At 42.4% G+C, this 26,922-nt stretch overlaps 1 protein-coding gene across 2 annotated transcripts in view; it reads right to left on the bottom strand.

Moving 5' to 3' along the window:
* The window catches only part of SEMA5A (semaphorin 5A), a 627,428-nt gene that overhangs the window by 347,820 nt on the left and 252,686 nt on the right, over positions 1 to 26,922 (bottom strand). For both annotated transcript variants that reach the window (XM_038392658.2, XM_038392657.2), the window contains exon 4: positions 7,005 to 7,050. In XM_038392658.2, the coding sequence (XP_038248586.1) occupies positions 7,005 to 7,050 (46 nt within the window). The remainder of the gene's footprint in view (positions 1 to 7,004; positions 7,051 to 26,922) is intronic.

Raw genomic sequence — 26,922 nt, 5'->3', positions numbered from 1 at the left:
TGTTGCAGAAAAGCTAAATTAATTCTTTGCATCAAAAAAGATATATTAGAATTGGAAAAAGTACAGAGAAGGGCAACAAAAATGATTAGGGGTATGGAACAGCCTCCATATGAAAAGAGATTAAAAAAACTGGGAATGTTCATCTTAGAAAAGAGACAACTATGGTGATATGATAGAGGGCTATATAATCATGAATGATGTGCAGAAAGTAAATAAGGAAGTGTTATTTACTCCTTCACATAACACAAGAACCAGGGGTTATTCAATGAAGTTAGTAGGCAGAAGATTTGAAACAAACATAAGGAAGCACTTCTTCACACAGTGCACAGTCAACCTGTGGAACTCACTGTCAAGGGATGTTATGAAGGCCAAAAGTGTAACTAAGTTCAAAAAAGAATTAGATAAATTCATGGAGAACAGGTCTATCAATGGCTAATAGCTAAGATGGTCAGGGACGCAATCTCATGCTCTGGGTGTCCTTAAACCTCCAACTGCAAGAAGCTGTGACTGGACGACAGGAGACCGGTTACCCTGTTCTGTTTATTCATTCATTCCCTCGGAAACATCTGGCACAAGCTGCTGTCAGAAGACAGGATACTGGGCTAGATGGACCATTGATCTGAGGCAGTATGGCCATCCTTATGCTCGTAACAAGAAGATAGTTACAAATTCTGACTCTAAGGATTCAAAAAGGGGTGGGGGAAAAAGAAACAGTGTCTGTGGAAAGCTATACAGAAGGAAAGCTCAGGGAGACAATCAATCTCCAAGGTCTCGTCACTGAGTTCTCCCCATATTCTTTCATCATACTGATTAGAGTTGCCAACTTTATACTGGCACAAAACCGAACACCCTTGCTCCACCCCTCACTCCATTCCTCTCCCCCGCCGCTCGCTCTCCCCACCCTCACTCACTCATTCATCTTCACCGGGCTGGCTCAGGTGTTGGGGTGTATGAGGGGGTGAGGGCTCTAGGTGGGGCTGTGGGCTCCGGGGTAGGGCCAGAAATGAGGACTTCAAGGTGCAGGAGGGGGCTCCAGGCAGAGGCAGTGGGTTGGGATGCGAGAAGAGGTGAGGGCTCTGGCTAGAGATGCGGGCTCTGGGGTGGGGCCAGAGATAAGGAATTCGGGGTGCAGGAGGAGGCTCCAGGCTGAGGCAGGGGGTTGGGGTATGGGAGGATGTACGGGTCTGGGAGTACGGGTTCCAGAGTGAGGTCAGAAATGAGGGGTTCAGGGTGTGGGAGGGGGCTCCAGGCTGGGGAACAGGGTTGGGGTACAGGGATTGGGGGGGTGAGAGCTCTGGCTAGCGATGAGTGGTTTGGGCTGCAGGAGGGTACTCCGGACTGGGATCAAGGGATTCGAGAGAGGGAGGGGGATCAGGGCTGGGGCAGGGGTTTGGAGCATGGGAGGGGAGCAGGGGTGCTGGCTCTGGGTGGCGCTTACCTCAAGCAGCTTCCAGAAGCAGCGGCATGTCCCCCCTCTGGCTCCTATGCAGAGATGCGGCCAAGGCGCTGCCCCCGCAACTCCCATTGGCCCCATCTCCTGGCCAATGGGAGCTGCAGAGCTGGCACTTGGGGTGGGGGCAAAGTGCGGAACCTCCTGGATGCCCCTACATGTAGGGGCCGGAGGGGGGACATGCCATTGCTTCCAGGAGCCGTGCAGAGCCACTGCAGGCAGGGAGCTTGCCTTGGCCCTGCTGCACAATCAACCAGCCTTTTAACGGCCTGGTCAGCAGTGCTGACCAGAGTCGCCGGGGTCCCTTTTCGACTGGGCTTTCCAGTCGAAAACCGGACACCTAGTAACCCTAATAGTGATATGCTGGAAAAGGCCCTTGGGAACCCTTTGTTAAAATTCTGTCACAAAACTGAAAGGAGGGCTGGAGTTAGTTCATGGTGTTTAATGGATTCCCACCCTTTCTGGTTTATGCCAAATCACCCGTGCCAGTGATAACACCCTCAGGTTCATAAAAATATGTCTAAAGAGCAAATACTATGTCTTCAGAGTACAACAAGTAGCAGGTATTTTCCAAAACTTTCATCATGGAGGGTACTTTCTCCTGCATCAGGTCTCTGGCATCTTTCGTAAACATTTAATTCCATTTAAAGAAAACACTATACTCTTAAAGAATGACATTCTCTATAAGAATTTTTCCAAACAGCATATTTTCTATTTGTCAACTATTTCAAGCTATACAGGCATACCTTTACTTGCAAAAATGAAGGCTTCAATCCTGAAGACCTTAATTTCAATGGGATTTCTGCCTGGGTTAATACTGTGTAAAAGCTTCAGGGTGTACACCCCAAAAATACTTATATTCAGTAAATTTCACTATTTAATCTAAGCTGTAAGCATTAATTACTATTTTATTATCATCCCATTCAAAAAAGAACTTTTCCTAAGAGCTTCTGCCAAACTTTAAAAATACAGTCAGTCAAAACAAAACCGAGGAGCAGTCCATAACAATAACAGTCAGCCTCTAAAGCAGTTCCCCTCCCACACAACATCCTTTTCCACATATATTGGCCCAGTCTGGTCTCTGCCTCTCAAAATGCCAGCATCATCAATCCAAGCATTCTAAAATCTTGATTCAGGCCTCCAAAATCATGACATTGTTTTTAACCCAATGAGGTTTAAAAAAAATGAGTACTTTTTATTTGCCTTGCAGCTTTTGAGGGTACACTTGGTTCATGTTTCCAAAACATCATGAGAGTTAAAACCTTACTTTTAAAAAAATGAACACTGAGCTATTCAGTGCATATAACTCTAGGAGGTTTGACCTTAATAAAAATATCATGACACTCATGATAAAATAGTGAGAACTGGCAACCCTGAATAGACAGGCCTTGTGGTCAGCAAACCTGGGGTATTTCAGATTAGGGAGAGTGGATTCCAAAACTGAGGGTCGTTCAAGGATAACACCCTGCCATAAGGCCAGTACCAAATGGATGAGAAAAGCAATTTCTCAGGTAGGTAGATCTCGAGCCATTTAGGGCTTTATAGGTCATATATTTTTTAATACATCTACATGTCACAAACATCGTAAAATTTTACAAGCCATTTACTGTATTTCACTTTCAACAGATCCAACAGAAATGTTGATAAGGCTATAAATGTTTGTGGCCTCTGTTCAGTCTCACAACTGCTTAAAGGAGAACATCTTTATGACTTCACTATCAAATTACTCTGTGTTCATTTGCAGAACACCCACAGATCTATGAGCTCAAGAGAGGCACCCATATTCATTTATTTTTAAAATGAACTCTCTTGAAAAAAATGTTATATAGTCAAGATATTTCTTACTAACATCCCCTCTTGATTTCTGACACCTATTATTATTTGCACAGTTATGTGAATTTACAACTTTTCAAATATATGTGAAAAATACCCAGTAGACTGACTTAGTGCTGCCTAGCTATATATACAGTCAGTATATATACACAGGAGAGACAGAGAGAAATGATGTCCCGTAGTTTTCTTTTGCCAAAAGTTTTTACCTTTAAGGACAGAATTCCACAAGGGTTGAAAAATTGTTTTTAGAAGGGTAGAGTATGGTAACCTTTATAATAATGAGGCCTATAAATGTTCTGAGGAGTGAAATACCCATCCTACAACTAATGCCTTGTAAGGCTTTTTTTCCTAATCCATAATCACCATACATTCATTGTTCCAAGAGTCAGCTTTGAACTTATTTTACTTATATGCTTCCCTGGCAGGAGATTAAAGGGCTTTCAGCCTTTTTAACTCGTCTTTATCCCCTTCACAAAGAGAACTGCTGAGACATGTCAAATGCTAGGTTTCAGAGTAGCAGCCGTGTTAGTCTGTATCCGCAAAAAGAAAAGGAGTACTTGTGGCCCCTTAGAGACTAACAAATTTATTTGAGCATATTTCTGGTTCACTATAGACATTTTCATAGTAAAGTTGCTAACCCAAACAATAGGACTTTCCTGTAAAGGAGAGCACAGAACCCTGACATTGGATGGCAGTTTCAATGTGTCAGCAATGAGTGATGATGACTTACTAGATAAGACCCTATCTTATGTTTAGATGCACTTCTTGTCTCTTGTAATCTAACTCTAACTATCACTTTTACAAGATGTTAGGGCTCTCTACTCTAATGGAAGTGCTACCTTTTTGATAAATGTTAACCTGCTTTTCATTTCCTTGGTGTAGATTTACATTTCAAATGGAGTTTTTAATAAAGGATAATAAATTGAATGCACCCTGTATAAAGATTTCCTCTCTAATCAATACATATTTCTTTTTAACCAATAAATGTGAATGTATCCCTTGCAAAGTTATTAGGCAATTTCATGAAACAGGGTGTAATTATTTTACTGTATTAATGATTTTAAAAATAATTATTGTTACTATAAAATGGCACTTTGTAATGATAAAATTTCTATTTTATAAGTTTAAAGACAAATTTAAATCCAAGAATTCCAACTGTTATCTTGCTGTTGCTAAATGGCCATTTCTTTAAACTTAGGTCAGGTCTACACTACAAACTTACACTGGTATAATTACATTGCTCAGGGGTGTGAAAAATCCACTGGCATACACAGAGCTATGTCAATGGGAGGGCTTCTCCTCTGGATGTAGCTACTGCCTCTCACAGAGGTAGATTAACTACCCCGATGGAAGAAGCTCTCCCATCATCATAGTAGCATCTTCACTGAAGTGCCATTGCAGGGTTTTAAGTGTAGACCTGCTCTTAGTCTGAAACTCTGGACATTTGTGATAACAATGTGTGGCCCTACCTAAGAGCCCAGTCCTGCAAAGCAAAGCACATGCGTAGTCCCACTGAAGCTTTTGCGAATACTCAAGCATGTGCACAAAGTTATTCACGTGCATTAGTCTTAAGGATCAAGATCTAAATTTCAGCACTCTCTACTCTTTACCAGATTCTTAGATAAACACCTCCAATTAGTAGGTCAAAATAAATTGACAAGTTAGTTTAGGCTGAAAAACAAACAAAAACTTTGAGCTAATTCTCACAAAATAAACAAAGCTATAACAATCTGTTCAGAAACTGGTGAAACAGGTGGTGAACTGGAATATTCATCTCTGTTCTGATGCCTGTAGTATCTCTTGTGAGTGAGGAAGATTCAGCTATTTTCCTTTTCCCTCAGAAAAGAGACAACACAAAGATAGATCTTGAGAAATTTTCCAAATAAAGGAACAATAGATCTCTGGGCTGGATCGTCTCCATCCCCTTTGTGTTCTTAGTGTGCTACACTGCAGACTTCTTATTGCTAGATATTATTGTACATACCCTCTTCCAGATGTGAAAATGTAGATTATTAGCTGTAAACCAGATGCATGTTTTTTACGAAGGCTGGTTCTTGTAAAGTAACCAAAGTGATGAAAGCGGGAAAGAAAATTAGATTGAAGTTTTTGTGTCCTTATTATGACAACAACAACTGTGTGAAAGCAAAGATATAAAACTGACAGGTTAGGAGAAAAAAATTTTCTGCCATTATGTAAAGTTTCAAAATGTTCAGTCTCTTAGAGTTTCATTCTTTGATTTTGATTTTTGTGGGCTTCCCCTGCCTGCCATCCAGGAGCTCTCTGGAACTATTAAGGAGATTCTAGGAACTGCTCAGTCTGTTGGCTGCAATAGTGATGGCAGACATCCTCATGATGTCATCGATGACATCAACAGTGGCACAACAGAGTGCCCAGCTAGCTAAGACAGAAGCCAAGAAGAACTCTCAACATGAAAGCTGATTAAGATTTTTTGTGACAATTATGAAACCTCAATAAACCATAAGAGAATTGCACTGAGTTTCAGTATGATTGATTAGTGTTGCCAAGTCTTGTGATTTTATCACAAATCTTGTGATATTTGCTATTTTTCTTTTACCCCCTGTTCCTATACTCATTTGATTTTGTGAATCTCTGGTTTCTTTTTTAAAGTTTCTAGCTCTCATGATTGTGGAGAGAAGCTTGAAAACATGAACCATAAAAACTAGAAATTATATATATATATATATATATATATAAAATAGTATATATATATATTATTTTTAAGACAGATAATCTCATGATTTTTTAACTATTGGGATTTACAATAATGTGATTTCAAAGTAAAAACATAAAGTAGCCCAGATAGGCTTGAAACTGGGTCCAGGATCACTCAAAAAGCTTATGAACATCAGGCACACATTTTGTATTTCCATATCATAACACATCAGCCAATTTAAATCAAATTCAGTAAAACAATTTTTAGAGCCAAGAACTCAAAAAGGAAGACAAATACTTTTGCTTTGGCAGTGTGTGCATGGAAAGAATACTGCAGTACTGCTGTAAAAAGTAAAGAGAATCAGAGGCCAGTGTGAATATAAGGCTCAGATACATGACAAATTCTGAATGTGGACACTTCCTATGTCCTTACAAAGTTCAGGGGGAAAATTAATTAATCTGAGTTTTTTTCTAATCTTTTCTTGAAGCCTGAAGACTTGGATTTCAAGCTCTAATAACTTTAAAAAGCAATTAGCTGTATTAAATAAGGCAAGCAGATTAGTTTGTATTTGTTTATCACAACCCTTGTTTTTCCCTTGCTGTTTGCAGTTCCTTAGCAAATATGAGTACGCTCCTTTCATTTACAATTATAAAGAAAGGACAGATGCTTTTCAAACAGGGATAATGGATTCTTAAGAGTTTCACAACAAAACCATAGCAGGGTGCTCAGTTGCAAGTCAGACCACTTCTGCAGTACAGCAACCATTTCTTTCCCCATCCTCCATTTTGTAAATATTAACTCTCACTAAAATCACAGTAGATAGTGAGATAACAGCAGGACTGTATGGCCCAAGACAAAGGCTAATCTGGATTAAAATGAGTAATGTGATTTACATAATGAGGGGCAACAAAGATGACAAAAATAGCCATTCAGTCTGCTGTACTTGTGAAGCATCTGAATATCTTGATTAACAGCTTTGAAACATCTTTTTCATGACATCAAAACCAGGAACTAATTGAGACAGACAGAAAAATATATTGCACATACCTGGATTAGAGATAGATCCTCAAGCTGTAACCTGAAGAGGTAATTTCTAGGGTGAAAAAAAAAAGAAAGAACATTTTTACTAGTACTTTAAATAGCAGTAAAGCAATAATTTACTAAGAAGGTATGTGGTTAGAACAGGGCCTGGCATTCAAGGTTCTTGGCTTCTATTCTGAGCTCTGCCACTGACTCAGAGAGAGTCTTTAGGCTAAATATTAAGGGACATTTCAAAATTTACTTCTAATTTTGGGCACCTGTAGCCTGTTTTTCAAAGCTGCTGAGTATTCACAAATCTAGGTGAATTGAAGTCCTATGACAAACAGACATCACATTTTTTAAGTCAGTGCAGTTGTGACCACCTATATCAGGACTGAAATTTTCATTTAAAAAATATTTTCACACTATGCTTTTAACCTACAATAATGTTTACAATGAAAACATTATAAACTCAGTCAACTCCTTATGAAATTAAACAAGAGCAAATATGTGTGACTCAGGGCTACCCTTTTATTTTATTTGCTGAGTTGCTAAAGCACTTCCCATTTATCTATTGTTCAGTAAAAGCTAACAGCTTTACCTTGCCATGTGTTAGCACCTAAAGCTCCTACTGAATTTGATGGGAATTGGGAATGGAACAAGATAAAGACATGGCTATAAGTCACTGTGTGTGAAATGACTAGAAAATATGAGATAGAGTTCTCAAGCAGATGAATTTGTATGACTGAATACAGAACTCGAAAATTTCCAGCATGTGTTTGAACAAAGATTACGTTTTGTAGCATAAATGAAATACAGGCAGTCCTCAGACTTATGGCACAATTGGTTCCTGAAAATTGCATCGTAAGTTGAAACGTCGTAACTCCGAACCGCAAGCCACTCCATTCTATTACCCATACCCTAATATCTTAATTCTACAACTCCTAGTTAGAAGGATGCAGAATTTAATAATTCCCCATCCCTGAATGAACCAAATAATGCTATGCCCTACATGTATATCTAGCTCAGTAGTTCCTATCCCTTTGGGTGTGTATTCCCCTATTTGTGACAGTTCTGCACCAGGACTCTGCCATTTCCCATTGCTGCATTTCCCTGTTTGTGGTTGTTTTTTGCCTAATCCTTCTCCGTCTCCCTCCTTTTTCATCTACTTTTGCTTTACATTTTCACCCACTATCCTCCACTTCTTTCTTCTCTTTCTCTACCTTTATGTGAAGTCTCTAGTTCTCAGTCTCTGTTTTCTTTCGCTTCTCCCTCTCTCTGTCATTCCCATCACCTTCTCTTTTCCTCTCTCTCTTCCAGATCCCTCCCTATTTTCTTCTCTTTCTTTCCTTTTCCCCCTCTCTCTCAATATAGCTCCCCTGTTTTGGTCTACTTTTTCTCTATTCCCTAGTGCAAAAGTTGGTACCAGGTGAAAAGTTTCTCCATGGGCTATTCTCCTAATAGAAGCAAGTCTGCAGGCCCTTAGCTAAGGCTCTTCTCATGGCCATTAAGTGGCTAAAGGGCCAGATTTTCAAAAGGTATTTAGATACCTAAAGATACAGATAGACGCTAGTGGGATTTTAAAAGGTGCCTAAGTAGGTTAGGTGCCTAACTCCTACTGAAATAAATAAGAATTAGGTGCATAACCTACTAAGGTGCTTTTGAAAATCATCATCATCGTCAACTATTGCTCAATACAAGGATGATGTCTGACAGGAGAAATGTCACTGATGAGAGTGAAAATGGCTGAGAACTCAATCCAGGCTCTACAGGTTTTTCCACATATATGAGAGGTGGTTGCTTGGAGAGAGCACAACTGCTGGCTGGGATGCTATACAGTTTCCCTTCCTTCTCTGCCATTTCTTAGCTTCTTGAGCAAGGACATTCTCTTCAAAATGGGCTGAGGCTTGATGTATGATGCAACACCATTGCAGTCAATTGCTAGCCAGCTCTTCCCAATTCATGGCCTCAATTCTTAAGATACTTTCAGGGTGTCCTCTAGCATTTCTTTTGCCCCCTGCAAGTCCTCTTACCATGACTAAGTTGAGAAGAGAGGACTTGCTTCAGAAGAAGAGTATCAGCCATCCACACACAATGACAAGCCCCACAAAGCTGATGTTTCATAATCTTCGCCTCAACACTGGTGATATTAGCTGAAGAGAGAATGGTGGCACTGGTGCGACAGTCTTCCCATCTGATATGGAGAATCTTCCTGTGGCAGCGTTGTTGGAACCACTCCGGACACTTAAAATGGCTTCAGTATGTCACCCACGTCTTGCACCCATAAAGAAGAGTGGGGATGACAACTGCATTATTGACCGGGATCTTAGTTTACATCCGCAGATCTCTGTCAATGAAGACGTGATGAAGCAAATTTCTGAAAGATGAGCTGGCACAATGGATTCTATGTTTGATCTCCACATCTAGATTGGCTGTTTGGGAGAGGTGGCTACCAACATTTTCCAGGAATTCACCACTGATGACAATTTGTGAGAGAAGGGGGGAAACTTGTGCTGGGGCAGGCTGGTGGAGCACTTTAGTCTTCCCAATGTTGAGAGAAAGTTCGAGGCTATGATAGTCACCTGAGAAAAGATCTAGGATGGATTGCAAGTCAGCTTTGGTGTGCATGAGGATAGCACAATCATCAGCATACTGAAGGTGGGTAATAACAGTCCTGGTGACCTTAATTTTAGAATGAAGATGCCACAGGTTGAAGAGCTAGTCGTCCATGTGATACTCAATCCCTATTCCAGAAGAAAGGAAGTCATGAATAAGAAACAAGATCATGGGAAGACAGAAAAAAGGATTGAGGCAATAACACAGCACTATTTAACACCAGTACAGATGGTGAACTGGATGGTGGCAGTCATCCCATTATGAAGTAGCCTGAAAATGCAAATGAACTTCAATGAACAACCGAGCCTAGACAGCAACTTCCATAAGACTTCATGATTGATGGAATCAAAGGACTTAGTTAGGTCAATAAATGCCATAAACAATGGCTGGTGTTGTTCTCTACATTTCTCTTGGATCTGTTGAGAAACAAAAATCATGTCAGTGGATGTCCCAACATGGTCTGAAACCACACTCGGATTCCGGAAAGACGTCTTCTGCAAGAGGGAGGAGACATTTCAAAAGGATGTGAGTGAGGATCTTCCTAGCAATGGAAAGGAGGACAATGCCTCGGTAATTCCCACACATTGACTTGTCCATTTTCTTTAAAATTTTCACATCATCATTCTTTAGGTCAGGTGGTCATCTCCTTGAACCTTGTTGTGGTGGAAAGGCTTGTGTGTCCCAATGACCCTCAGAACTATGTTGTCTGGAGTCTTATACTCCTGGGAGGGTCACTCTTGGCAAACAGTTCTGAAGTGAGGTTCCAAATGAAGTGCAGTCCAAACTTCAAGACCCCAACTGTGGAACAAGTGTGTTTGAGGACCTGTCAGTTCTCTGCAGCTGTGAAGGCAGGTGAGGGCCACAGTACAGAGACCTCCGGTTGTCATGGACATCCCTGCCACCAAGTCCAGGGCTCCTTCCTTTCAAGTTTTGAGAGGTTGCTGCCAGTGCACCGCCTCCCCATGTTAAAAGATTTCACACATAGACCTCTGCCAAGGGTGTTAACATCTCCAACTAACAAAGTCCTGAGATGATGGATGAGTGGTGTGGGAGACAGGAGCAGTGATATCTGGAGTCCCTAGTCACAAATCTGCATGCAGGCAGCGGCCATGTGTTGGTCGTCTTGCATTTGGAATTTTGAGACAGAAATCGCAAAAGCGCAATTCTGTATCTGCGCCCATGACTGAGCAGTCCTTTTCAGGATTACCTCTGCTCACCCTGAATGGGGGAGGGGCTAGAAAAGATGCCCTAAACATAGGTTTTCTCTCGCACACCCCGGCTGGATGGCCATGTCCAGGGGGATCACTCCAGCTATAATCAGAACATACAAAGCAAAGAAATGAAGTTCGCCAGTTGGAATGTTTGCACTCTCATGGGTTCCCCAAGTAGTAACTGTCCTGAAAGAAGAACTGCCATAACAGCTAGCGAATTTGCAAGATTTGCTCTTGGGCCTGGTACCCCAGTGTTCAGGAAAGTCCTGCTCAGCCCCTGCAGCCTTTGGCTGGAGCATACCCAGCATAGAAGGACTCTTGGAGATTTTAGCTACCAAACTTCAAACAAGTCTCTAGTGAGTACATTCAAATGAGATTTTTCAGAGGCTTGGCCAAGTATGGGCAGTTTTCAGTTCTCAGAAACTAGGTGAAACTTAAAAAAAAAGACAAAAAAAAATCAGCCTGGCACAGACACCTGGCATTAGGGTGACCAGATAGCAAGTGTGAAAAACAGGGACAGGGGATAATAGGTGCCTATATAAGAAAAAGCCACAAAGACTGGGACTGTCCCTATAAAAACAGGACATCTAGTCACCCTATCTGGCATGGAAAAAAATCTCAGCCTGAACACTTAAAAGTTTGGCAAATTAAAACTGGCAACCATAACTGTATTTGATGCTACAAACTAGGTGGTACTAAAAACTCTGCCCATAATTAAATAGATAGAAGTGTGGCTTTATGAATAACCAGAAAAAAATTTTATTTGTAAACAGTACCTTTGAAAGATTCATAAAGAAAGATATATGGAAGTCACCAGTGCCATTTTTGTAGTCAATTTTCAGAGCAAGCTTGGACAGAAGTATTCCAGTTCTTTATCCAGTTAGATGAATTTATCAAATATGTCATGAAAGTGAGACTGTCTCTACTTTTTACTCTGAGGCATCCAGCACACATATTCATTTTACTGTCAAAATAAATGTTGTAGTGGGGCATCTGTAACAGTGTAGCCCTGGTTGCTGTAAGCTGACTTAACATTGGTCAACTTAAGTCTGTTGTGCAGACGTGCCCCAAGTGTTTACAATATGGGACCATACAACAGAAAGAAGGTATAATCTATATTGAAACTTGGCCAGGATATTGGTGCTAGCACCGTAATTCTTTCAAATGTGTCATGGATCGTTAATGACCAGAAGTGGTCAGGACCTCAATTTTATATCTCAGTCAAAAGCTGAAATACATATACTGCACAGGATTGAGCTGTGTCTAAACAATGAAAGCATTTCTGTCCTCCTGGCTGAATAAAATATTCCAGAAGAGAACCACCAGCATACCCAGCTTTCTTTATAAAACATGCCTTTTGTACATATGTAATTTTTAATGTGCATAATTATAGGAAAGATTCATGACCTATTTAATAAGAGGTGAAGTGCTAAGGGGAGTTTCTTTCTGACATGTTCAAATTGCATGCAGAAAGCAGACTTTCAAAGGCAAGAGCTCAGGAGAAGGCAAAAGGAAGAAACAAGCATTTCTGACTGGCACATAGGAACTAATGCAGGGAAATCATTGGAGAGATCCAGCAAAGATAGATTTAAAAAATTGTACACTGCTGCATGACAGTGTTTACACAAAGTTTCAGTAATATATGAAGTGCAAACTAAACTGAAAGAGTCACAAAACATTGCAGGAAGTCTTTTCAATCTACTATATATATTTTGTCTTTTTAAGGACTAAAAATACATGTATAAGCAGGGGAATGGTCCCGCTATTGTGGGGAACTTTCCTGGCTTATACACTACCCCAGTGAAATGGGCTAACGAAAGGATCTGAGTCCTCACTCCCACTCCCTTTACACAGAGGTCTGCCTGACCTCAAGGACTCCCCTTCCACTCTCCTATGTGGCAGAATCCTCGTAACCCAACAAGGCTAGGCCCAGGATTCCTGGGGGGCTCGACCCCCAACCTTGCCATGATCACGTAGTGTAGTGACTAGGGTGTCCCAGTAAGGGGTGTTCTCTCTGCACTGGATGCTTCCCTGACCTACTGATAATTCCATACAGTTCAAAGCAAATACAATTGATTAAACAGCAATCAATTTTTAAAAATAAGGAAAAAACTGGAGAGGTTAAAGGAAAACACATCACCCCATTCTGCGGCACGGGGACGTCACAACCAGCGGCTCTGGAATATAAGGGAAGTTCAGTCTGTTCCTCACAAGTCCCAGGCCCCTTCTCAGGCCCTGGCTGTGCTGCAGGGATGCTGCGGGTTGACACTTACTCTGGCGGTGGCTACACACCCTCGGGCTCTAGGTAGCAGGACCCTTCATCCCAGCGTCGCCCCCGCCCCGTTGGGGTTACGATCCCCATCCAAGTCTGGCCAGCAAGGAGTCTTGGCTGGAGGCGTCTTCTAGTGCTGGGCCCGCTGCCCAGGGTCCCCCTCGCTCTCCCCATCTGCTCACCACACGTGGCACTGGACTGCTCCAGCCCCAGCTCCACTCTGCCTCCGCACTGCTGCTGCTCTGCCTCCAGCTCCCTGGGCTGCTTCTCTGCCCTCGGGCCCTGGTTGCTACAGCTCTCCTCCTAGCACAGGTCTGCTCTGTGGGCTGCTTCTGTAACTCTGCTCAGTCCCACTCTGTCTGATCCAGGCAATTCCAGCTCACACAGAAGACAGGACCCACCCTAGCCTCCTGACTCCCTGATGAGCCTGCCTGCCCTGTCAATCAGGCTGACCTGGAGCACTGGTCTCTCCCCATTGCCCCTGGGGACTGTCAGTCTCAGGGACCTGATTTTGCTTTGGCCCTTCCCCTTACTTTTAGTACTGGGAGCTAGCCAACCAAAACACCCCCAGAGTTTTAATAAGTGGATAACAATCCCCTTACACATGCATGTAAGCTTAAAATATAGCTTGCTCAAAAATATTTACCAGTGAATTTACAGATACTAACACTCCATTTTCATCAGATTTATTTTTCCTTTTATTGTACATACCCTCCACCTACCAGTATCACTTGTTCTTCCTTCAAACAAGAAATTAAGATACTAAGCTAAGTTGCAAATTCACTGTCCAAGCTAGATGCCTGCTTTCTTGCCCCCCCCCCCCCCCCGGAGATATACTGAGCCACAATTCACAGCACATGTAAGGAGGTGCCACAGACTGAACTTGGAGGGTTTTACATAATGTACCCTATCCCTCTCTACATGAATCAAGTTTGTATTGCTGAATTGCTTAGCAGACAGCTATCTGAGCTCACATTGGTAGTTTTCAGGTCAGTGGTTTGCAGAATGTCATGTTATTTCCTTGAGGATATTTCATTTTGCGGCAATTTGTTATGAATGTTGTGGTCGAATTTCAACACAGGACATCTCATTATTGATAATATGTTTTATAAATCATCATGACATCAAATTTCAATCTTCATTATGAGAGAGACAACTCAATTTTAAGTTTCTGTGTCCGAACTATATATGAATTCATAATTATGCAGCAGGACTATCTCCAAGAAAAACAAAACAGATATTTTTGTGCTATGAAGTTACTTGGTCACACAGTAAAACACAAATTTCTTCTCTATTAATATGTGCAGCGTGGAATTAGAAATATTAAGTTTACAAGTATTAATGAGGGTAACTATATATGATTACTGCAGGTTTTGTAGAGCACAAATTTATTAACGTTAGAATTCACCAGAAAGGGAGATACTTGGGAAAGACCTAAGAAGAGCATTAGAGTGATAGCAAGAGCAAACTGAATGTAATAGCAATTAATATGGTACTCAAAAGAAATGATCAGTGCAATTTTGAGTTACATAGGTAGTCACTGTGCCACAGACCAGATAGGTGATAACCCTTCTTTCAATACACTATTGAGATTATACCTAAGGTTGCCACTTTTGCAGTTTGTGCTGCAGGACAAACTTGTTGTTTGATGTCACATCACCAGGAGGTACGAAAAAATACTCCCTGGGCATTTTTAAAAGTAGTTTCTTCAGACCTAAGGTGAGATCTCTTACCAAGCATATATGCCTCTTGTCCAAATACAGTGATGATAAAAGAAGTGATGTAAGCTATATGTTAGGACATAAGACCTAGGATTGGAAGGGACCTACTGGGACATCAAGTCCAATCTCCTGTTATTGCATGCAACCCTGTCATATAATTAGATCTTTAACAGGGAGTGGTAAATCCCTTTCCCACACATCCTGGGCAATAAGGAGATAAGTAAGTTGTTTAGAAAGTGTCTGAAATTAGTAAAGCAGGATAACTTGCATTCAGTTGATGAGCAAACCAAATGTGACACACACACACACCTATGAATAGAATATTTGTTCTGCATTTGGAAAGAAGCAGGATGATATACTTATCGTAAGAGGATGATGAATTACTTTTCCATCTATTAGTAATTAAGAAGGATGTTGAATAGCTTATACTAGAGATAAACATTTTTAAATGAGGAGGCCCAGATACTCTTGCACCCAAAAGTCCTAAAAGTATAGGTCAAAGAGATCACAAATGGGATGACTTGGGTAATTGAAGGCCAGTTAGACTTGTGTCAGTCCTGGGCAAAATAATGAAAAAGTTGATAGAGGATTCAATTAATAAAGAATTAAAAGATGGTAATATAACTAATTCCAGTCAACACGGTTTTAGGGAAAACAGACTTTGTCAAAAAAAACCCCAACATTTAATTTTTGGAGGTAATTATTTATTTGGTTCATAAAGGTTACTCAGAAGATATAATGAATGTAGACTTCTGTAAAATGTTTGTCTTAGTACTGCATGACATTCTCATTAAAAAATTAACACTCTACCACATAAATAAAGCACACATCAAATGACTAAGGACTGGCTAACTGTCAGATCTCAAATAATAGTTGTCAGTGGGGAATCATCACTGAATGGGGTTGTTTCTAGTAAAGTTCCACAGGGATCAGTTCATGGCTTGATGCTATTTAACATTTTTATCAAAGATCTGGAAGTAAATAAAAAAAAAAGTCACTGCTGATAAAATTTGTGGATGACACAAAAAGATTGGTGGAGAGATAAATTATCATCAGAATAGAACACTCATACAGAGCAATCTGAATTGCTTCTTACTGGACCCATTCAAACAAATGCATTTGGATGTATTAAAATACGTAAGTTATACATCTAGGACCAAAGAATATAGGCCAGTGGTGGGCAACCTGTGGTCCGCAGGCGGCCCATCAGGGTAAGCGGATTGCCAGCTGCGAGACAATTTGCAGACATTGACCGTCCACGGGCACGGCCTCCTGCAGCTCCCAGTGGCTGTGGTTCACTGTTCCTGGCGAATGGGAGCTTCAGGAAGCGGTGGCCAGAATATCCCTGCGGCCCGCAATGTCTCACAGTCCACAATCAGATTACTCTGGTGGGCCGCATGTGGCCCGCTTGTTGCCCACTGCTGATTTATGTCATATGTACAAGATGGAGGACAGTATCCTGGAAAGCAGCGACTCTGAAAAGCATTTAGAGGTCATACTGGAGAAGCAGTGCAACATGAACTCCCAGTGCGATGCTACAGCAAAAAGGGCCAATACAAAAATGATTTGAGAGCTGGAGAAAATGCCCTAGGGTGAGAGAGTTAAAAGACTCAATTTGTGTAGTTTATCAAAAAGAAGACTGAGAGGTGACTTGATTAAAATGTATAAGCACTTCCCCTGAAAGAAAATACCAGGAATGAAAGGGCTCTTTAATGTAGCAGGGAAAGGCATAACAAGACCATCAATTCTCCATCAATTGCTGTCTTCAGCTCAAGCCTGGATGGCTTTCTGAAAGATATGTTTTAGCCAGATAAGTTATTGGGATGACTGGGTGAAATGTAATGGTCTGTGTTATACAGGAGGTCAGACTAAATGATGGTCCGTTCTGGCTTCCAAATCGATGAATGCTCGTAAAAATGACCTGTACTGAGATCAGAAGAAGCCCTAGCTGTTTTGTCAGCCAGGGCAGTTCCCCCGCTTCTGAATGGCAGAGAAAAAAAAATAGTGATGTGGCTCCCTCTGAAAGTTGGCTTTCGGGGCAACTGCCCTGCTTGCCCACTCCTCAAGCCAGCCTTGCCCCAGGGCCATATTTTCAGAGGTTCAGTAAATTGAAAATTAAGTGGATGTAAGGCTAAATTGGTCTAATTCATAATCAAGTAGGTGTAACTTTCAGAACAAGGGGTAGGAAGAGAGGAGTATAGCAGGAAAATAAAATAAAAGAAGGATGTAAGAAGTTTATGTTAAATTAGTCCCCACTCACACTTACACTTTTTTTACCACTGCTTCCAGCACTTCAACATGTAAGTTATATCTGTTTAAACTCCCTTAGATCCATTCACTTTCACTCATTGAAGTGGGCTGGTAAGTGTATGTCACTTATGAATTTGCCTTCCTGAGTTCCAGTCTGAGACTGTTAGCAAGAAATTTACAGCTAATTTCATATGTTGGGAAGAAGCATAAGGAGAAAAGAAGTCTGTAAATCTTTGTTTTAACTGAAAAAAATAAAACAGTGTTCTTACATTGAGATAGACAACTTAATATAAAATCCTAGTGGAAACAAAGCATAGGAAGTTTTTACCCAGGGGTCGGCAACTTTCAGCACATGGCCCATTAGGGTAATCCCCTGGAGGGCCGCGAGACATTTTGTTTATGTTGACTGTCCGCAGGCACAGCCCCCTGCAGCTCCCAGTGGCTGCAGCCCCAGGGGCTTCTCAGCTAACAGGGACTTTCCCCGCTCCCACTGTTCAGCCTTTCTGGGAGTCTGAACCCCAAATAAATCCATTTTACTCTGTATAAAGCTTATACAGGGTAAACTCATAAATTGTCCGCCTTCTATAACAGTGATAGAGATATATTCACAGTTGTTTGCTCCCCCAAGTATTAATCACTTACTCTGGGTTTATTAACAAACAAAAATGATTTTATTAAGTATAAAAAGTAGGATTTAAGTGGTTTCAAGTAATAACAGACAGAACAAAGTAAGTCACCAAGCAAAGTAAAGCAAATACACGCAAGTCTAAGCCTAATACATTAAGAAACTGATTACAGGTAATATCTCACCCTCAGAGATGTTCCAATAAGCTTCTTTCACAGACTAGACTCCCTCCTAGTCTGGGCCCAATCCTTTCTCCTGGTACAGTCTTTGTTAGATCCAGCAAATATCTCAGGTGGTAAGCAGAGATTTTCTCATGACTAGCAGCCCCCTTTGTCCCGTTCCACCCGCTTTTATAGCTTTGGCACAAGATGGGGAATCTTTTGTCTGTGCTTGGCCCCCACCCCTCCTTCCAAATGGAAAAGTACAAGATTTAAGATGGATTTCAGTATCTGGTGACATGGTCCCATGGCCCTGTGAGACCTCATTCTTCATTACCCACAGGCTGGCCCACAGAGCACAGGAAGGCTTGCAGGTAAATAAACCCATTCACAGTTCATTGATTCTGAAGCATCCTTAATGGCTTCCACTTAATATTTAGCGTAAAGCACATTCCAGTTATTTCATATTCATAAGCATATTTCTATAAACCATATGGAGTGCAACATCACAGCTAGTGCACTTTTTTGATATACTGTATTTCAAACAGCTATAGATCAAAGCGCATTATGGAACTTCTAGTGCATGTTAGCAGGGTCCACATGGCCAGTTAGCACAGAGCAAGCTAGTGTACTATAGATTTGCACCCTGGCTTGCAGCGCTGCAGTAAATTGTCATGTAGACAAGCCTGGGACCACACTTAGGGTATGCTTCATTGCAAGGTTAACTCAGGTGATCAGCATCCAGGAACGAGCATCCAGGTGGGCCAAGCTCAGGCATGAGTGGCTGCACCGCAAAGCCACACTCAAGTATGGATTAAGTCCACATTGGTGCTGCACTTGCTTGTGTCTGTGTGTGGCAACATCCAATGATTCTTAGCACTGCACTAAATTGCATCACCCCAGGGGCTTGTCTTCACTATGGGGGTAAATCAACCTAAGTTACGCTACTCCAGCTATGTGAATAATGTAGCTGGAGTAGACATAGCTTAGGTCAACTTAGCCTGGTGTCTTCATTGCTCTACATCAACGGGATATGCTCTCCAGTCGACTTCCCTTACTCTTCACAGAGAGCTGGAGTACCAGGGTTGACCGGAAAACACTCTGCTGTCAACTTAGCGGGTCTTCACTGGTGAACTAATGGCTGGGCCATCTGAGTCGCTTGGAAGATGGATGCCAGGGCCATCCCTAAGGGGTTGCAGGGCCCAGGACGATCAGCCCCCCTTCCCCCTGCCCCAGGCCCCGTGCCCACTCCCACTCCTTCCCCCAAGCCCACCGCCCCTTCCCACCCCTGCTCCGCCCCAGCCCCTTCCCACTTCACCCCTTCCCCAAGCCTCCACCCCACCTCTTCCTGTCCCTGCTCTGCCCCCTCCCTGTCCCCCTTCCACTCCTTTCCCCAAGCCCCTGCCCTGCCTCTTTCTGGCTTCCATCCCTGTCATCGGGAGCCAGCAGGGCAGAGCGAGGCAGGGCGGGTGGGGCCACGTGGCTTGCTGCTGCCAGCGCCAGGCCCCCCACTAACTCCCCAGGCCACCCTGGACCCCACGTCCTGAAGCGTGGGGCCCCCCAAAGCACAGGGCCCAAGGCGGTTGTCCTTGTCCTTCCTATGGATGGGATGGCTCTGACAGACATGCTATTCAGGAAGCTATCAGAGGGAACAAGGCTTCGCTATAAAGACACATGCAAGTGAGATATGAAGCAATTTGGAATTGATCCTGATCAATGGGAAGTCTTGGAAAGTGATCATAATAAGTGGTGTCATTGTCTCCATCAGGGCATCAAAGTCCATGACAGAAGCTGGCTCCTCCAGCTTGAAGAGAATAGAGCTCACAGGAAGCAAGGAGCTCCCAACCAAGATACATATATTTGCAATAACTGCCAAAAATCATGCAAATCTCGGATTGTACTATTCAGTCACGAGACATTGCAAACCATATGTATATCATAGGCTGCAATTCCCACCATCTCTCACAGACAAAAGGATGCCAACAAAATTAGTGTGAAGAGAGGTAGATGTTTCCAAAATAAATGTTTAATTAGAAAAATAAATAAATAAATATATGTTCAAAGTATTTCTTTTACAGGTAGATTCTTGGCACCTGTTTTTCCTCTCAATCAGAAGCCTCGGGATAGCTCATGAAGAGACGCACTAAGACCCTCCAGCTGAGAGTAGGCAGAAGCAAGACACGAACTTGTAAAGTCATCTATTCATTTTTAAAGAGGTTCTTAAACAGCTCTTAGTGAATTCTTTAATTTGCTTTTCCTTATTCTGACAAAAAATGGTAATGGTTCCAGCTAAGGTTCCCACAAAAATATTTAAGTAAGTGAGAAGGCGTATTAGTGCAGTCCTTCATCAGTCTGATAAGGATTGACTGGGCAATGAGCTACCCGTTAGGAAGTTATGCTTCTTGAAGTAAGACCAATTAACTTGTGAGAAAGATCACAAAACTGCTGATATAAAAATCCTGTGTTTAAAATAAGCAAAATACGTCCTAAATAGTCATTTTTAACAGAACTGCATAAACCATAGCATTGAGGCCACTTCTGATAAGCAAGCATATGTTTATGAGCATCTGAACTATCCAAACTTGAATCCACCAGCCACCTGAATGACAAATCAACTATTCACTCAACCAAAGTTGCAAACCTTAGTGACTAGAAGGATGGTAGAGTTGTCAACATGTGACAGAGAAAGGAGTGAAATGGAAGTGTTCAGGAAAGAAGTTAGGGAGTTCTGCTTTTGTCATGTTGAGTTTGAGGCACAGGCTGAACACTCAGGAAAGTATGTCAGAAACAACTGCTGCTGTGGGACCAAACACAGCAGGAAAAGTCAAAAAATGAGGGCAGAGGTGAGAGTCAGTGCAGATATGGCAGGGTGCAATAGGGTTGGGCTGTGCAGGGAGAAGATGAGATGAGCAAGGATACAGGACAAGTAGCCCAAACAAGAAATTAAAAGAGTGATCAGAGAGGCAGCCGGCCAGGCACTGCACACACAATCATTGGTAGCCCAATAAGAAGAAGGAGTTAAGCAGGTGGGGTATAGAATTACTTTTTTATTGGACTGTAAATAAGAAAGTGATTAGAGCAACATGAGAATGAAATTAGCACAGTGCAAAAATACATAGACATGAAAACAAACCTATACTAAAAAAATGGGAAGTAACTACATATAGTTCCCTCCCAGGAGCCCAAAGATTCAAATTCTGACAGTGAATTTCAAACCTTAACAAACTAACCATTAATTTCATATGTTCAGCTGATCAGAAGGATTGGATCGGATGCAACTAATGCTAGCACACGCTTATCTCAAACATATTGAACAAAACAAACTTACCCAAAATGAACCTCATTCTTCAGACATGAATCTGATTGTTTTTCTTTGTTGTGAGTACAATGATTAGATTCCAAAAATAAGCCAAACCAGCTCAGATTCAGATGGAAAGTACAGATTCCCTTCCATTCTCACACAAAGGACATTAACTGCTATTCAGCTTATATCCCCAACTGTCCCTCATTAGGAGACAAGCACCTATTTTAGAGTCTACATGTGTTCCAGTTATCACCCTTTATTATTTTAAATAATCTATATCAAAATGATGAGTCATGAAACAAATTACTGAAAATGTTGAAAATTAATCTCAAATAATGTACATTTCCTGCACTAATATATTTTTGATATCACTCATTTTGGGTCATTTTTGTCCCTGAATGAAAAAAATAAAGTGCATTAGGGATCCACCATTGTTTAGACAAAATGTCAAACCATTATTGTGTGTTACATGGCAATTTATTTGGGTAGGAGGTGAAAGCAATCTTTTACGTGCTATCTAATCTTTAAAACGTTTGTTCTTCAAACTAGAAATGTTGCACTGCAGAGTGGATGACTAAGTAACTGTGAAGAGTTCAAATTGTTATGGTTCATATATTCCTATCTACCGCATGCCTCTGAGCGAAGCCAGCAGGCATGACTTATATGCAAAAATGGGGTAGGAAACACTATGTACATGAAATAGCTACTTAACAGTGAAAATGTAAAACTGCCACAGTGGACATGATTTAAATGTCTGTTGAAGAAGGGTGAACCAGATATGTGGTCAGCGAATGATGGAATGAGCCATGTCCGTCCGCCCCCACCGCCCCGAATAGTTATACCACATAAACATGCCTCCTGAAAACTGGAGATCAAGGATCATAAATTATTGCTGCTCTGAAAATCATTAGCTTGTACTACACATCTTTATTGACCCATCAAAGGAACATTAGTGGAGAAAAATGGCAGATAATCAACAAAACCAAGCTGTGTTACCAATACTGAAAGTGGTGGTTCTCAAGGAATGCTGCAGAAGCATGGTAGAGATGTACCTTTATGGCCTTAACCCTGCAGTGTTTCTTCAGTGAATCACAAGGACTCTGCATGGATTTAAAGCCATATCTAATTCCCATTTCTTTCAGCCTTCAAACCTGCAACCAGCCATCCAAATGTGTGACATGGGCAAAATGTGGAACACCTGACTTTTGTTGGGTGTTGTGCACTAATTTTCAAATTAGGATTTTTAATTATGAATTTTTTGATGGCTGTTTCCTCACTCTGTGAATAAAAGAAACCAGTTCTGTGCTCAATTACTGGAGGAAATGGGAGACAGGTCCCAGTGCAATTAACTTATACCTCCAAATTCATATGCAATTCAGCCAGTACTGACCTTTCTCTGGCACCAATACAATTAATTCAACCTCCCCATTCCCCACTCCCCCAGCTAATTCAGACCAAGCATTCCCTTTCTGCAGGGCTCCATTGCTGTTGCCCTCAAGGAGGTCCCTACTTCTCTCCTGTTCCTGTCTTCTAAGGAGCAGAGAGCAACAGCACAACTGCCCAGGAGCAGACATTGTTTTCCATGAGGGGAGCTAGAGGGAGCCGGCTGGGCCAGTGTACTTTTCAGAAAAGGGAGTGGAGAATGCAGGTTCTCAGTCTGTGAAGTGCACAGCAGCACAGGGCACTGTTGTTAACTTCATATAGCAGGAAGTCACCAGACAAACCCTGAAAAGTCGCTAGATACAGCTGTCTAAGCACTCAAAAAGAGTCAAAAATGTCACTGAACAAAATTTTCAGAGAATTCAACAGCGAATTAGATAGATATATATAGATATACACACACACACACACACACACACAGAGGTGAATATAGTTACAAAATCATTCACAAATAGCTCAATAGTGTTAGTAAAATCCATTCCATGCTCTTCTTACTATATTCTGTTGCACACCAGAAGCAACTATAAGAGTAAGCTGTCATCATCAGGAGGGCACCCTCTGCTCTTTGGGAAGGAAATTGCTGCCCTCTGCTCATTGGGAAGGGCACTCTGTACACTGCTGCCCAGAATGGCTGGGGTTGGTTAATTTCAGCTGAGCCTCTCTTTCTTGCCAGCCTAGAATTGAGCTGACAGGTTAGTGAAAGGGAGAGCCCAGAGCCAGGGCATTCGCTTGACCTGAGCTCGGCACTGCAGGGAGCCAAGAAAGTAGACTTTCCAGCTCCGGAGCACCCATGGAGTCAGCACCTATGGTTGGCAACACTGGCTCAGGGCCTGCTCCTCTTTCTGCTCTTGTTCCCACTTCCCTCTGTGAATAACATAGCTCTCAAGCCTTTTTGTACTCTCCTCCCCCTTTCTCTACTCAAAAAACTTGCTGGTTCCTATACTCCCTTCCTTGAAGACTCTCTGCTCCTTGGAAGTGGAGGGAATTCCCAAGCTGCTCAAGGAAGGTCACCTTCTGTACCCCTACCAGCTGTGTCTGCCACTGTCTGTTCCTGTCCTGGTGACATTGCCTTAGTTTGCGTGCAGTTGAACAGGGAAGAAGAATCATCTGCAATGCTGACTATACCACAAAACTGTGAACTTGAGAGTTCTTTTCCCTCCACCAGGCCACCTTCTGCTCCTAATGCAAGAAGGCAGGCAGTACATGTCATCTCCCTCTGATGCCTCTTAATATTAAAAATAACTTCTTTTCTTCCTCTTGTCTTTCTGTGGGAAGGGTTTCACATGACAAGAGAACACATTTCTCATATCTGCATGGTAGCATTTGATGTTAAAGTAATGGTTAAGGTGTTTTTCATTGTAGAGGTTGTTTCTGAATGTTTTCCAGACTACTCAGTTTGCTGTGGTTCATGGATGGCAACTGCTTTGGAACCTATGAGTCAAAAAAGAGTTGATCTCTTTGTACATATTAACAACCATTTTATTTATTTGTGGATTCTAAGGCCAGAAGGGACAATTGTAATAATCTAGTCTGACCTCCTGTGTAGCACAGGCCATAAAACATCCCCAAAATAATTCCTAGAGCATATATTTAGAAAAATATCCAATCTTAATTAAAAACTGTCAGTGATAGAGAATCCAGCACAAACCTTGGTAAATTGTTCCAATGGCTAATTACTACTGAAAAATTATGTCTTATTTCCAGTCTGGATTTGTTTAGCTTCAACTTCCATTCATTGGATCATGTTTCTCTGCGAGACTGAAGAGCCCATTATTAAATATTTGCTCCCCATGTAGGTACTCATAGACTATAATTAAGTCAACCCTCAACATTTTCTTTGTTAAGCTAAAGAGATTGAGCTCCTTGATCCTATCACTATAAAAACCCGTTACTAACCTTTCATAACTGTTGTTCTTCAAGATCCATTCCATACTAGATGTGAGTGTGCCACATGCACCATTTCCAGAGATTTTTCCCTCAGTGGTATCCACTGCCCTCTGGAGATGCGTGCATATGCGCCAATATAATGGGGTGCCACCAGCCCCGCAACCCCTCAGTTCCTTCTTGCTAGTAATTCCCACAGAGGAGTAGGAGGGTGGGCCATAGAACGGACATGAGCAACACATCTCAAAGAACAACAGTTAGTAACCATTTTTTCTTCTTCGAGTGCTTGCTCATGTCCATTCCATGCTTGGTAACTCACAGTCAGTACCCCCGAAGGCGGTCTCGGAGTTCATGGACATGCTGACTGCATGTCCTTTCAATATAAAAGGTGAGGGCCCTCCAATATCCAACATGTGGAATCGACATTTCTCAGAGTTTTTTTAAAGCTTTGGAAAGAAGACAGGTAGAATTGTGATACCACTTTTGATAGGAAGGCCAGTTGGGGGTGCATTTGAACCTTATCCTCGAAGAACATCATGTAAGGTGGTTCTGATGTGAGGACCTTGATCTCAGAGACCATTCTGGCTGAAGTGATAGCCACCAGAAAAGCGACCTTCCAGTAGAGAAGCAGTAGGAAGCACAAAGCTAACAGCTTGAATGGGGGCCTCACGAACCTTGACGAGACCAGGTTTAAGTTCCATGGGGGGATCGGTTCACGAACCTGAGGATAATCTTTCCAACCCTTTGAGAAACCGGACTGTCATCTCATGGGAGAATACTTATCTGCTATTCACTGGAGGGTGGAAGGCTGAATTGGCTGCCAAATGAACCTTAACAGATGAAAGTACCAAACCCTGCTTCTTAGATGGCGCAGATAGTCTAAGATAGATTGAAGAGAAGAATGAGATGGAGAGAGATGCAGTTCGGAGGCTCAGCAAGTAAAACATTTCCACTTGGCCAAGTAGGTCACCCTGGTGGATGGCTTCCTACTGCCTAGCAAGACCTGTCAAATCTGTTTTGAGCAGGCCTAGTCTTCAGGATTCAATCATGCAGCATCCATGAAGTTACATGGAGGGAAATATGCTCTGGGTGGAACAGCCGGCCTGGTCTTGAGAAATCAAGTCCAGGCGAAATGGGAGCAAAAGCAGGGTTGCCACTGAGAGGTCTAGGAGAGTGCTGAACGAATGTTGTCACAGCCACCTTGTGGCTATCAAATAACCCTCACCTTGTTGTATTTGATTTTTAGGAGGACCTTGTGAACCAAGAGAACTGGGGGAAAGGCATAGAGGAGCCAGTCTGTCCACGAGAACAGGAAAGCATCGGAGAGTGAGCCTGGGCTGTGTCCATGCAGTGAACAAAACTGATGGCACTTCCTTTTCTGCTTGGTAGCGAACAGGTCCACCTGGAGAGATCCCCACCTCTGGAAGACTGATCTGGTGACCTCTGGGTGAAGGCACCACTCATAGTGAGAGGAAAAGGATCTTCTGAGATGATCTGCCAGTATGTTCTGGGCCCCCAAGAGCTGTGTCACCTCGAGATGAGTAGGGTGCATCACACAGAAGTCACACAGGAAGGCCTCCTGGCACAAGACTGAAGATTGACCCCCTCCCTGCTTGTTAATATAAAATACAGTCCAGGTGTTGTCTGTCAGGACCTGCATCACTTCACCTGAGATCTGGGTAAAGAATACAAGGCAAGCTAAGCATACAGTCCTGAATTCCTGTATATGCAGGGAGACTTTTTCTTGGGACCAAAGGCCCTGGGTCCTGAGGTTGTTGAGGTGTCTGACATGTCCAAGACCAAGGTTACCAATAGTTAAGGGGCAACAAAGGGTACTCCCTTCATTACCAATCTTGGGTCTCTCCACCAGACCAGAGAAGCAAGATCTGGAGGCAGGACTGTTAGCAGAGAGTTTCCACAAAAATGGCCTTCCGCCGAATGTCCCTGTCCTTCTTAGTGCAAGGTCTGAAGTCCCTGCAGATTTGGCACTTACCTTTAACGTGAGTTTCCCTCAGACACTTTAAACAGCTAGAGTGTGGGTTACTCACTGGCATACATTTGATGCAAGAGGCACACGGCAGGAAGCTTGGGGACAAGGGCATGCCCAGTCTCTGGGGCGAAGACTCCCACGAAAGAAGCCTTGCCGCAGCAAGAAGGAGCATTCTAGCAACCATCATGGACAGGAAGAAGAAACTGAAGGGGTGCGGGGCTGGTGGCACCCCTTACACAGGTGCATATGGGCACAAATCCGGAGGGTGCTAGAGCTGAGCCAACAGTTACCACTGAGGGAAAATCTTGGCAATACTGTACACAGTACGCACACACCTAGCATGGAATGCACATAAACAAGCACTCAAAGAAGAAGGCCTGTTTTCTAATCCTTGAAATCATTCTTCTAGCTCTTCTCTGAATCCTCTCCAACTTATTAACATCCTTCTTGAATTGTGGACAACAGAACTGGACA

Source organism: Dermochelys coriacea, chromosome 2 (genome assembly GCF_009764565.3).
Source record: "Dermochelys coriacea isolate rDerCor1 chromosome 2, rDerCor1.pri.v4, whole genome shotgun sequence".
NCBI lineage: Eukaryota > Metazoa > Chordata > Testudines > Dermochelyidae > Dermochelys > Dermochelys coriacea.
The sequence above is the reverse complement of the archived record's forward strand: the minus strand, read 5'-3'. Positions and strand labels throughout refer to the sequence as shown.